Source organism: Apus apus, chromosome 22, assembly GCF_020740795.1.
Source record: "Apus apus isolate bApuApu2 chromosome 22, bApuApu2.pri.cur, whole genome shotgun sequence".
NCBI classification, from domain to species: Eukaryota; Metazoa; Chordata; class Aves; order Apodiformes; family Apodidae; genus Apus; species Apus apus.
In genome coordinates, this window is record NC_067303.1 from 1867940 (window position 1) to 1881215 (window position 13276).

At 44.4% G+C, this 13276-nt stretch overlaps 1 protein-coding gene across 5 annotated transcripts in view; it reads left to right on the plus strand.

Annotated features, from left to right (window-relative positions):
- Positions 1–13276, plus strand: part of PRDM10 (PR/SET domain 10) — a 43564-nt gene that overhangs the window by 6264 nt on the left and 24024 nt on the right. For 3 of the 5 annotated variants that reach the window (XM_051638476.1, XM_051638477.1, XM_051638478.1), the window contains exons 2-7: positions 3617–3806; positions 5667–5831; positions 7438–7497; positions 10489–10608; positions 11603–11810; positions 12171–12412. In XM_051638476.1, the coding sequence (XP_051494436.1) occupies positions 3714–3806; positions 5667–5831; positions 7438–7497; positions 10489–10608; positions 11603–11810; positions 12171–12412 (888 nt within the window). In that variant the 5' untranslated portion in view covers positions 3617–3713. The remainder of the gene's footprint in view (positions 1–3616; positions 3807–5666; positions 5832–7437; positions 7498–10488; positions 10609–11602; positions 11811–12170; positions 12413–13276) is intronic. The other 2 variants (XM_051638479.1, XM_051638481.1) reach the window with 2 other exon arrangements.

Consider the following 13276-nt stretch of genomic DNA (forward strand, 5'->3'; position numbering starts at 1 on the left):
TTGATGAACTCCTGAAAATTCTTTTGCACTAATGTGAAGAAATAAGTGGCAATGTGCTGAGCTGGATGTCTGCTGCTTCCTTGTGCAGCGAGACACCTCTACTGAGAGCAGACCAGAGGGAAGTGGTTGAAGTCTGGAGGCACTGTGGCAGTCAGTGTCACAGCTGTGATGGATGCTAGAGGGGATTTAGAGGAGAAAATAAGATCATGCAGGATTAATGAGGGAGAGCATCCTGTGGAGCACTGGTGAGGAAAGTTATTTCAGTCTTTTCTGACCTCAGTGTTCAGAATATTCCTCAGGTGTTGGTGTTTCCTGGCAGTTTTGCTGTCAGTGGCTTTGTCCTGGATTATGCTTTCCAGCTCCTGACCTACATGGCAGGTTTGGTTTCACTGTTGGGTTCTGAACCAGCTACATTCCAAGCCCTGGGACCTCTCTGGGATGTGGCCTGCCTGCCCTTGCACTGACTTCACCCTCAGCACATCCATGTTTCCAGGGAAACATGCTTTTCTGCGTGCTCTGGTGATGCCAGGAGCAATGAGAATGGATGGAGATCCTGTCTTTGGCAGGAATGCAAACCAACGGGGCAGATCCTAGGGCGTATTTTGAAGTACAGAAGTTGAAAGTAACAGCAAATCCTGCAGCTCCTAATATTGTCTGGTTGCTGTTGCTACACAATTGATTGGGCTGAGCAGTATATTTCATTTCTGTGAAGAGCAGCAGTAACAGCACCATTTATAGAAACTGCACCACCAAGCCACTGAATTTGGCTCAACTGCTTTTTTCCCTGAGATTGAGATTCGTGCTAACCTTTAGAAGCATGACAAACCTTGAAATGATCATCTTCTGCTTTCTTTTCCAACTTTTGTTGCTATTTTTTTTTGCAGTTATGAATCTTAATGCCCAGGTTTGTCTGTGCAAGACCTGTCTGAACCCCTCAGTCTCCTTTCCGCTCAAGTTTTTAAGTTATTTGTGCCAAACTGAGGCTGCAGGAGTGAGTCAGCATCTTCCTTCAGTATCTGCTTGTAGAGGAGGTCAGCCAAAAATTTTTGCTACTTGTTGCACCATGTGGAATTAGCCAGACCCGTGCCTTTCTCTTAATTCAATCACTGGTTAGTTTAATTGGATTATTACAGGATAATTATGCTTTTTAGAAACCCACACCTCCCAAACTGGAAACCTTTATTTTTATAAGCAATTAGGTAATTGATTAAACTACTGGCTATTCTTAGTGCAGTTACCTGAATTGGCTCTTGATTAATCATGACAGTCAAGCAAAAGAGCTGTTTGGGGCAAACCAGCCAAAGAATATCAAAAGGATAGCTTTTAATTTTATGCCAAATCTGTTGTTCAGACTGTGCTACTGACACAAATGCTGTTTTTTACACGAGCAGTTCTTGACCCCTTGGTGATTGTACAGCTGAGAAAATATGGGACAGTTCAGTGAAAGTGGGAAGTAGGATTAGGTATTAAGGATTAACTCTTAATAACATAACAATTAACTTTGAGAGAGTGGGATGAAAGGTGCTATGTAGGGATGGGTGATATTTATTGATGTATCAGAGCTTGTGTGTGCTGTAATATATATAAATATTTATGTGTAACAGACTCTGTGACACTTTGTGAACAAGGCTGGTGTTTATCAGCCCTTGTGGTTTCCTCCACTTCATTTTTCCATGCTAATGAGAACCCCTAGCTGAAGGGTACAGGCATTTCTTTCTTCCCTCTGGGTTTTTTTCTGGTTATTTTATATCCTATAACATTAATGCAGGTAGGATTTCTGTTCCTTGATCCCAGAGCCTCAAGGTATATGGGTCTAATAGCACCACTCCTCAGTCTGTTTATTTGGGGGAACATGTGGCACGTGTGTGCTGTGTAGCTCAGCATGAGACAGCAAGTCTAGTCAACAATAGTGGCCTGACTTGCTGTCTAGCAATGCCCAGAAATATCTTTCCCACTGTTTTTCCTTCTATATGTGGAAGCCATAGGATTTTTTTCCCCACCACACAGCTCAGTGACATTCCCCTGAGTCTTCCCTGTGCTATTGATTTATAGGCTCTGGGCAGGACGGTCCTGGGGTCTGCAGAGCTTATTTCATTGCTGGCAAAATTAGCAAAAGGCAGCAAGTGCCTGCTGCTTTCCCCCCCCCCCCCCCTTTATCTTTTTTTACTTTGTCAATGACAAGCCAACTGCTAGCATTTATAGGAATAAATTATGACTAAAATAATTTGCGTTTAAAATGCAAATGAAGGGAAGCGTCAGCAAGGAGCCGTCTGCTTTCCTCCTGGAGCACAGGCAGGTACTGGCACTGGATCAGCCCAGCCAGGCACTTGGTATAAAATCAAGTTAATTGGACTAGCTGGAAAATGAAATGGTATCAGCCTCATGCTAATTCCTGGGCCTGTGATTTAATGCAGCATTAGAGATGAAGGACTGGGAAGGTGCTGAACCACTGACTGAACCCATCACCAGAGCTGTGAATTACCCTTCTGAGATTCCCCCTGGCAGATTGAGAGGCCCCAGTAAAACTGTGACAGGTGTATAAAACCTGGCTTGGCAGCAATTTGTCAGCATCTTTGGGCTCATGTGAATTACAGTTTAAGTTTCATTGTTCTTTTTCTGAAAGTTGGCTGTTGTAACACTGCCTGAATACCAACTGGGATTGCAGGGTTCTGTAGAAGGTGAATGCATCCTGGAGGTGGAAAGCTAGTTGGTTCTTGACCAAAACCTCTTTTAGACTAACCAAGAAACTGGTGCTGCATCTCTGACCATAGTGTTTTCTTGTTGGTAGGTTATGGTCAATTTTTGGCATCATTTATTGATTTATGGGCCTCCAGGTGCCAGAAGAACAGCATAAAGAGTATTTTGTGGGCTGCCTGTGGCCAAAGAAAGAAGTGGAAGAAGAATTAAGTAGAGTCCTTCAGTGCAATTGTAGCAACGGGTGACATGTTTCCTCCTTAACAGGACATGGGCAGTATTATAGAGCAGAGCTTGAGCATAGGAAGTGAGAAGGCAGATGTTTGTAAAGCCAAGCCTGTTTTACTCTAGCAGTGTGTTCCTGTAGTGCACGAGCTGGTGGTAATCACAGAATCCCAGACTGTTTTGGGTTGGAAGGGACCTTAAAGATCATCCAGTCCCACCCTCTGCATGGGCAGGGACACCTCCCACCAGCCCAGGTTGCTCCAAGCCCCATCCAACCTGCCCTTCAACACTGCCAGGGATGGGGCAGCCACAGCTTCCCTGGGCAACCTGGGCCAGGCTCTCACCACCCTCACACTCCAGAATTCCCTCCTCATCTCTCACCTCAATCTCCCTCTTCCAGTTTTAATCCATCCCCCTTGTCCTCTCCCTTCCTGCCCTTGTCCCAAGTCCCTCCCCAGCTTTCCTGGAGCCCCTTCAGGCACTGGAAGCTGCTCTCAGGTCTCCCTGGAGCCTTCTTTTCTCCAGGCTGAACACCCCAACTCTCCCAGCCTGTCTCCAGAGCAGAGCTGCTCTAGCCCTTGAATCATCTTCATGACCCTTCTCTGGACCCTCTCCAACAGCTCCATAATACCTCATACCTCTGTTTCTTGTGTCATGCTTGTTTTAATATCTGCTTTTTTTTTTTTTTTTTCAATAGCCATGATATTGAAGATCACCTTCTCTTCTGGAAGTAGAAACACAGTGAAGAGATGAATCTATTCAACCAGACATTCCACCAGTAGATCTCTCTCATCATGGAGCACCACGGCAGGGAGGAGATGGACTCAAAAGAGGAAAGTCCTCAGGTGTGGGCTGACTCTGCTGAGCAGGAGCAGAATACTGCTCAGGTGACTAGTGCCTTCCAGAGCTCTTGGTTTCTGCTCAGACTGACCTGGGCTGGCTGCAGTGACTGAGCAAGCAGGTGTTCTTTTTGACTTGTAGTCTGGAAACTCAGCTTTCATTTGAGGAGAAAGACAAAGATGTCTGTGGTGATTTTGGATTGGAGCTTCAGGAAGTGAGCTGAGAATACACAGGCTGCTGAGATGAGTCAAATGAAACCAACCAGTGGCTCGAGAGGCTTCAGTGTCCAAATAGATGTACAACCCTGTGGGAAAGTGAAAGGGTATTCAGCATAACGAGTATTAACAAAATCTGTGGTCTGTGGCAGCCTGTTTTGATGGCATCAGTTGAATCAGTTGGAAGAGTGGGTGGGCCTTGGGGACAGTTACATGAATATTTTTTTATCTAGGTAGTGGGGAAGGGAGAAATGTTAATTGCCAGTGACTAATACAGTCAGATTCTGGTGTATGCAGCTAGTCCAGATGAGATTCTCTAGAAGGCTGTAAATTGTTTCATTCTTTTGAATATGTTATGAAGAGGCTGCTGTGTGTCATTTGACCCACAAGCTGAGAATTTCTGACTCTCCTGGTAATTTCCAGCTTTGAAATTTGCAAAGAAAGGCACATTTAATGGCCTGTGTCCCCATTATCTGTACAGTGGGAGAACAGTGCTGTTGTTTGCACATGGCAGTTATAAGGCTTAATTAGTATTTGCAGAGTGCTCTCCAAATGTGAAACATCCTTAGTATAGGGTTTGTGTGAGGATTTATTGTACAGAGTCAGCACTTAGCAGCTGTGGGGGAGTACCAGGTGTCTTCTGAAACAGAAGCTAAAAGGTGGAAAAAGTAAATAAGATCTGTAAGTGGCATTGTTTTATTTGAAAACGTAACTCTGGATGCTGAAGCTAGATTTGCTGCTGACTGCCCTATTTTCTCCATGCCTTGAAAATGGTCTTTAGCATGTAAAGGGTGTCAAAAGACAAACCTGTTCCTATTGCCACAGGAATTAAGTATTCCAGCTTGTCTAAGGTAGGCTGCTAATCATTTATTATCATAATGTTCTGTCAGAATCAACTTGTTTGGATTTAAACTGCTGCCCTAGACATAACTTGTTCCTGTAGTCCTTGGAATGATTACTTAATGCTTTCAGTTCTGTGTTTCTCTGTTTAAATACTTGAATTTTCTACTGATGCTTCATGCCTGTAGTACAGAGGAGCAATCCAATGTGCACAGTTGCTTCCTCATGATAGGTGCAATACTATTACTTGAAGCAGTATCAAAATTAGTAGGTTCTGTTAGTTGTTCATCAAACAGAAAAAATAGCCTCCAACTACAGAAGTAGCAGAATGAATTATCATAAATCCAGAAAGGAATATGCTAATAAAGGGAAACAATAAATCCCATAGATGTACCAGTTCAAGCCTGAACATTTTCTTTGAGGAGTTTTTGAAGCATCACACAAGGACTAAGTGTGGGAAGGTGCCCTTTATACCAGTTAGGTCTTGAGTTAAAATGAGTAAAAGCAGAAACTGATGCAGTTCTTATGTCCAGATTTCTATGTTCCAGTAGCAATCTGGTCTAGTGTGAGATGTCCCTGCTGAGTGCAGGGGGGTTGAAGTAGGTGACCTTTAGAGGTCCCTTCCAACCTTCTATGGTTCTATATTTCTATATAGCAATATAGAATTATATAGCACTATATAATTGATTGATATTTCAAACGTGTATCATGCAGTTTCTATTGTTTTCAGAACAACAGGCTAGCTGGGACAATAAGATACTCTTCTTTCCAAAGCACCTGGCAACCTCTGTGTCTCGTGTTGCTTCCCGCAGGTAGATGTTTCAGCCGCGGGATCTGTTGTGTTTCCTCCAGGTTCACTTTGTCCCCGAGGGGGGAGCAGTGGCCCAGATCGTGTACAGCGAGGAGCAGGACCGGCCCTCACAGCAGGTGGTCTACACGGCCGATGGCACCTCCTACACCTCCGTGGACACCTCGGAGCACACCCTTGTTTACATCCATCCCGTGGAAGCTACGCAGGCATGTGTGGTTCTCAGCCCATCCTCTTTTTTTTTTTTGGCACCTAGAAAGGAAAACCATCTTGTTGGAGGCCAGAGCCAGTTACCAGCCAAGTGACAGAACAGGGAAAGAGCAGGCAGTTGCTCTTCACACTTTCATCTGCCCAGTGCCAAACAGGGACTTCATGCTGTTCATTTTCTGTAATCAAAGGATGTTGAGGCTTTGAATGATCAAATGCTGCTTGCTGCACTGAGGGTGGACAAGATTATCATTAAATCAAAGGTGTTGTCCAAAACACTGATAATCTCTGTAGAAATTCTGCCTCTGTTGAAGTAAAATGCTCAGGGTGATCTGTCTGCCTTCTGGCAGGGTCCTTGTTTTGCAAAGTGCAGTTTTTATAATTGATAGTTCCAATAAGCCTTGTCTTTTTGCAGAGGATCTCAGTGTATTCATTCTAATTATGCAGTCTCTTCAGAGACGTTGCTGTTTTATAGACCTAGGTTCTTTTTCTTCATAATTATATCAAATAGCTTTTATTCTCTGACAGCATGTGTTTCTAGGGGGTTATTATAGTGTGTGTCTGTAGCTCTGTGAGGACAGATAAAAAGAGGGGGACAGGCAGGATTTGTCAAGAATGTTTTGTATTGTCTTTGCTGACAGGACAGATTAGCAGTGCTATGAAGTGCACAGACTTGACACCCACAGCAACAGTGGCACAGCCTTGTGTACCCTGGGCTCTCTCTTTGTGCAGTTCTTGGCTGCTACATAAAAACAATTCCTACCTGGTGGGATCTTCTGAGAGTGAGATATTTTGAGAGGATATCTCCCAGGAGGCTACTGACCAAGTAACTCAAACTCTGAATACTATTATTTTGTCCATAAAAAAAAAAAGTGTGTTAAGACATTCATGCAACTGAGATGAAATCAAGTGCTGATGGAATTTGTATTATCCCATGCTTTATTTTGTTGGAGCCAGACTGCTGTTAGCTCAGGTGTTTCAAGTTTTGGTAAAGCAAGCAAAGCTGACCTCAGCCCATCCTTAGTTTTCACCCAAGTCCTGCTTTTCCTAGGGGGAAGCCCTCCCATCAGGGCTGTTCTTGCAGGCTGCTGTAAGAATATTGGAGTTGGAATGTCTGATGTGAAATTCAAAAACCAACATCCTGGCCATATCAAACTCACATGTAGAAAATGCCTGATGTCTGCATGCTTGATTTTTGAGGAACTCTCTTGTGAAGCTGCAGAAAGATGAAGTTAATACTCATCTTCTGCCCTGCCCTCAGGTGTTAGCTTTCATACAGCTGTTGAACTACATTCTGTAGAATTTATCAAAGCAGCAACTGACAAAGTGATTTCTGTATTAAAAAAGAATGATCCTGTGAAGCCTTCCAAGTACATAGATGAAAAGTGCCACATAAATATATCTGGATTTTTATGGAGTACTGCCTGATTTTAGTTTAATCTCTGTGTTCATGTGGGTAAGTTGCATTAGTCTGCTGTGTTAATGGGCACGTTAGAAGTTAGTGAAGCACCAAATGTGGATCATTTCTTGGTGGCAGGGTGATTTTTATGTGAGTTGGGAGTAAACACCCCCAGGGCTGGTTTGATAAGCCTTTTTCACTTTGTCTAGACTCTGTTTACAGATCCGTCCCAAGTGGCTTATGTCCAACAGGATGCCACCACCCAGCAGGTAAGAAAGAGATACTGTTTTCCTTGGGCTGAAACTATAAGGAAACTGTTACCAAAGGTGATGGGACCTTGTTGTGGTGCTAGAGCATGATAAGCTTATCTCTGAATTTGTCAAATGGCACTCTGCTGTTATTTACTGTCATCCAGGGACAAAAAGCTTATGATAATAAGCTGCTTTTATCTCAGCTAGTTTGTGCATGAATGACAAGAAAAAGTTCAGAGCTGAGTTTATTTCTTTAATTCATGTTCAACCAACATTCTAATTTATTCCCCCAGCTAAAATGAAAAATCTTTCAGCAGTGTGCCTGTAAATCAGCCAGCAAGCTGACTTTATTTCATAGGATCATGTAATCACAGACTACTTTGGGTTGGAAGGGACCTTAAAGATCATTCAGTTCCAACCCCCTGCATGGGCAGGGACACCTCCCACCAGCCCAGGCTGCTCCAAGCCCCATCCAACCTGCCCTTCAACACTGCCAGGGATGGGGCAGCCACAGCTTCCCTGGGCAACCTGGGCCAGGCTCTCACCACCCTCACAGGGAAGAATTTCCTCCTCATGTCTCACCTCAATCTCCCTCTGCCAGTTTTAATCCCTTCCCCCTTGTCCTCTAACTCCAAGCCCCAGTGTAAAACTGGAAAGATCCTGTACAGATCAAAATGCCTCCAAATTTATAAGAAGCTCTCAAGGGATAAAAATTTTGGATCAAATTCTAAATTTACCAGGAACTTTCCAGGAAATTAATTGTAAAACCTGAAGAAGTTCAATTACTGGCTCCCTTACCTTACCAGTGCATCCCTAGTCTGTTGTGCTTGCCAGCCTGAGGTGGGTGAGGAACAGAACAAAACTGGAGCCTGTGCTTGGAGAGTTTTGGTAACTTTTCTTTGTTCACCTGTCATGGATGTGAAGGTTTTCTTGAGAACTTGTATTGGTATATTTGGGGACTGCATGTGGTAATCAGGTATAGGTGCTTTCAGATCTAGATCTGAATCTAGTTGGAACTCTCTGCTTGTCACAGAGAGACCTAAAATCATTACTGCTTGGAGGATCTTTAATGGCATGTGTGAATTGGTGTTAGGTCTGAATCATTACTAATGCCATTAAATTAGGTGTTTATTGACAGTTCTGGGGCAGAGTGAAGGGTTGAATGTGCACTGAATAGAAGAAACTTTCTTCAAGCTCAAAGACCTTCTAAGCTGTTGAGGCAAAGGCAGGAAATGATATGACTGACAGTAAAGGTATTACCTGTTTTTTTCCCCAGTTCCTTGGAGATATTTGGAGTGTCATTCTGGAATTTTTTGCTACATCAGTTTCCTTGCATTAAGAAGCCAAAAGATCCTATTTAATTGTCTTAAAGCTCATTTAAAAAATACGTGATCTAACTAAAAGTAGAAATTGCTTATCTTTGCAGTGCAAATGACACTGTGACAGCAGAGCTGGTGTGCTGTTCCTCTCCCATGTTGAGTATCAAGGGCATGAGCACTTGTCTGTGTGTCCTCAGCCCGTCCTCCCTTCCAACCCTGTCTGACAGCCATCCCAGCAGAGATGTTCCTTTGCTTCGGAGTGGTTAGTCCCTCATTATGGCAGCTCCTGCCTTTGCTGTTTTTACATCAGCATTTCACATGGGACAGCCCTGAGGTGACAAAAAATGTTAGGATAGTAATTAAAGTTCCTGTTGCCTTTCAAAAGAAACTTTCTCTCAAAAGCAAATTGAGATAGTTTTAGAAAGAATGCCTCTATCCCTTGCAGTGTCTGTCGTGGAAGTGAAAGTAAGGAGATGGGTCAAGGGTGATTAGCAGAAGGAAATGCTGATATGAGGTACAAAGAGGCAGGAGTGTGTGTGAGCCTCTCACTGCTGGCAGAGCTGGAGGTGTGCCATCCCATAATGATGCCTTTTCTCTTGCCACTTGGCAGTCAGAAATGTCAATACCAGGCAGCTCAGTTCAGCTGTCGTCTTGGCTGTTTCCCCCTCCCTGTCATACGTTCCCTCAAGTCTATTTGCTGTAGTTTTAAAGCAGTTTCATAATTACTCTTAATACCCCGTTAAGCAAAACAACTAGATTTGAAGTTTAGAGTCTCTCTATCTGCTTTTGTTATGGATTTCCTTGTCTGCTCCTTCACTGTTGGCACAATTTGCTGTTCTCAGTTTTATCTGATATTTATTAAACACTCTGTAGAGGGGCAGGAGATTGAATTTTAGCAGAGAGGCTGTTTAACAGCCAGAGGCACAACCTAGAAGCTGCATGATGTCAACTGTAGAGAAGGATGAAAAGTCATGTGGGATAACAGTGCAAATTCCTGTGTAGATAAGCAGGGAACAAAAGACAGGAAAGGTGATTTGTAAGATCTTAATTCTGCTTTATCACTGAATGGATGGGAGCACTATGATAACATGCATTAATTTTCTTGTTACTGCACAAAAAAATGGGTATGAAAAGAATGGAAAACGTGTAGTCTGGCCAAATTATGTAAAGAAAAAATGATTGTTGGATTCCTCTCATTTGAGTGCTTGATCTTCCAACGAGGTCAAGACACTGTCTTGGTTTTATAGTGGATCTTGCTGGCTTGAGAGGAAAAAAAGGCAGAAAAAGAGATGGTTCTTTACCTTTTCCTTAAAAAAAAAAGTAAACTTGGAAATAGAGGCCCCAAAGCACTGGTTTTACCAAGAACTAAAGAGCTCTTCACATCTGTTGTAGGGCAGTTTGAACTGTGTCTGGACAGGACCTTAACTTCTAGCCAGAAGTGGGAGACAGGAAAATCAAAAGCTGCAAAATCCAGACTGAATTTTGAACCCTTTCCCTGTGTCCCTGAATCTGCCAGTTTTGCCCCAGTCCGTCACCCCTACTAATAAATAAATAAATACATGAAATAATTAAAATGCTGCAGTTTTTGACCTAGTGGAGGACTCCAAGGAGCTTTGCATGCAGGGCACTGCCCAGATGGAAGTGTCTGATGGAAATTCTGCAGTGCTAAAATAAGTGCCTATAATTTTAGGTAACTGTGCTCTTGCCTGCTGCTGCCCAGAGCATCAACCCCACCAACCTCTCCGTGCTCGGCAACGTTGCCGAATCCCCCCAGCAAATGGCTCTGGAGCAGGGTCCACAAACAGATAGAGTAAGTTGCCAGGCACCATTTTCTTTTAACTGTACCAGTAACTGATTTCATTGCTCCACAGTCTCGGGTGATGAAACATGTCTGAGTGCTGTGGGAGGAGAAGTGAGAAAGCTGCAGCTCAGATTTGTGCTGCCTTTTGGAGTCTCGCCTCGGAACCTGTGGGGTTTTTTTAGGGAGAGATGTAATATACAGACAGACCTGTTCTACAGCTTGTTCTGTCCTGAGCAGCCACCTTAAAAATACTCTTCTCAGCTTTGAAAAGCCAAGTGAACAGAAGGTGTAGTGCTGACTGTCACGTAGGACCAACATCCACGGGGTCTCTTTGCCAGCCCTTCCAGGCAGCTTTGCTGTGCCTAGTTTTTCTTGTTCTCAACCTGAGGACCTGGCGTGGGTGATGGAATCTTGTGTGCATTGCACTTCAATTCATGTGTTGGGTTTTTTTGTAGGGAAAGAAAGGCATTCACTTTAAAATTAGTGAGAGAATACAGTGCCTTCAACTGTCCTCCATGTCCCATAGTTTATAGCACATGTTGTCTTGTCCCTGATTGATCTCTGTGTGTGCTCTGGGGACTGTTCTTTTTTGTGCAATAGGAGAGAAAAATTCATGTGCCAAAGTACAGGATTCTCTCACTTGTACAGAAGGAGTTAAAATGCAGCTTTAAGCTCTAGATAATTTCCGTAGAGCCTGGACTTTGTTTCAGACCTTCTGTGAGGGTCCAGAACTTCTCTGATTGCAGTTTATTCTCCTGAGAAGTCAGTCCTTGGCAGGGCAGAGCTAGGAAGTGACACAGCTGTCCTGAGTGTCCTGTCAGCAGCAGCGATGTGAAACATCCCTCAGCAATCATAATGTCTTTTCACTTTCCCCTGTCGTTCTTTCCATCACCAAAGGAAGCAGAGGGGGGTAGACTAGCAAGAACCATCATTGCTCATCTTTGTAAGGCCGTTTTTTCTTCATGAATCAATTTTGATTGTTTGTGGTGAATTCTCTCCTCAGGCATCATTACCGGTGCATAACCAGGTGTTACCTCCTATGGAGGCAGTGGATGGTTCTGACCCTTTAGCACCTCTCCAGAATCAAATGGGAAGGATGGAAACAAAAGAGGAAGATGATGAGGATGAAGATGAGGATGAAGATGGGGAAGACACTGACATGGACGAATGGGATCCAGATCCACCTCGACCCTTTGATCCCAATGATTTGTGTAAGCATATGAAGTAGTATGTCATGTATTAGCTGTCCTCCCCTTTTTTCTTTCCCCTCCATCAGCCTTGTAGTAATTGGAGTTGAAAACCTTTCAGATTTTAGGAATAATAAGTAAAGTCCTTTATATCCAGAAATGTAGACTCGTGTTGAGCTGCCTCACTAAGGGGACAAGATTCTGTCTTAGGTGGAGTCTCTGAGCTGCTTTGTTCTCCGTTTTGCTGCCCTCACTCGTGGTTTAAAAAGCAGATGATTGGAATGAATGTTCCCACAGCTGAGCCAAAGATGTTTAGAGACGAGTCTGTCTCTTCTGAGCTGGTGTGTGAGTGCCTGACATGTCCTCTCTGGCTTTGTCTTGCAGGGTGTGAAGAGTGTAATAACGCCCACCCCTCGGTGTGTCCAAAACATGGCCCTTTGCATCCGATCCCAAACCGGCCCGTGCTGACCAGGGCCAGAGCCAGCCTGCCCCTGGTGCTCTACATAGACAGGTTTTTGGGAGGGGTCTTCTCCAAAAGGCGGATCCCAAAGCGCACACAGTTCGGCCCTGTGGAAGGACCCCTGGTTAGACAGACTGAGCTCAAAGACTGCTACATCCATTTGAAGGTAAGGAGGGGGGATGAGGAAAGCAGAGGGATCAATTTGTGCTAAAGCTGTAATTTTTCATGGCTTTGTGGTTCTGCCTTGATCACAGAACCACAGTATCAGACCTTGAAGATCATTGAGTCCAACCGTAACCAACTGCAACACAGGCCTACAGGAAAGATGGGGAGAAACTTATCACCAGAGTGTAGTGATAGGGCAAGGGGTAATGATTTTAAACTGAAAGAGGGAAGATCTAGGTAAGAGTTCCCCACCTACCATACAGCTGTGGAGTCCTCAGCACAGGAAAGACATGGAGTTGTTGAAGAGGGTCCAGAGGAGGCCACAGAGATGATCCAAGGGCTGGAGCAGCTCTGCTCTGGAGGCAGGCTGGGAGAGTTGGGGTGTTCAGCCTGGAGAAGAGAAGGCTCCAGGGAGACCTTAGAGCACCTTCCAGTGCCTGAAGGGGCTCCAGGAAAGCTGGGGAGGGGCTTGGGACAAGGGCAGGAAGGGAGAGGACAAGGGGGAAGGGATTAAAACTGGCAGAGGGAGATTGAGGTGAGGCATGAGGAGGAAATTCTGGGCTGTGAGGGTGGTGAGACCCTGGCCAAGGTTGCCCAGGGAAGCTGTGGCTGCCCCATCCCTGGCAGTGTTGAAGGGCAGGTTGGATGGGGCTTGGAGCAGCCTGGGCTGGTGGGAGGTGTCCCTGCCCATGCAGAGGGTTGGAACTAGATGATCTTTCAGGTCCCTACCAAACCAGTCTGTGATTTACAGCCACATATCAAGTACTGTGCCTGACCCTTTTAATGAACACTTCTTGCCCTTGAAAGCTGTGGGAAGGTGTGTTCTGTCTCCCTAGGTAAATCTCTACCTGTTCTTAAGCATTTT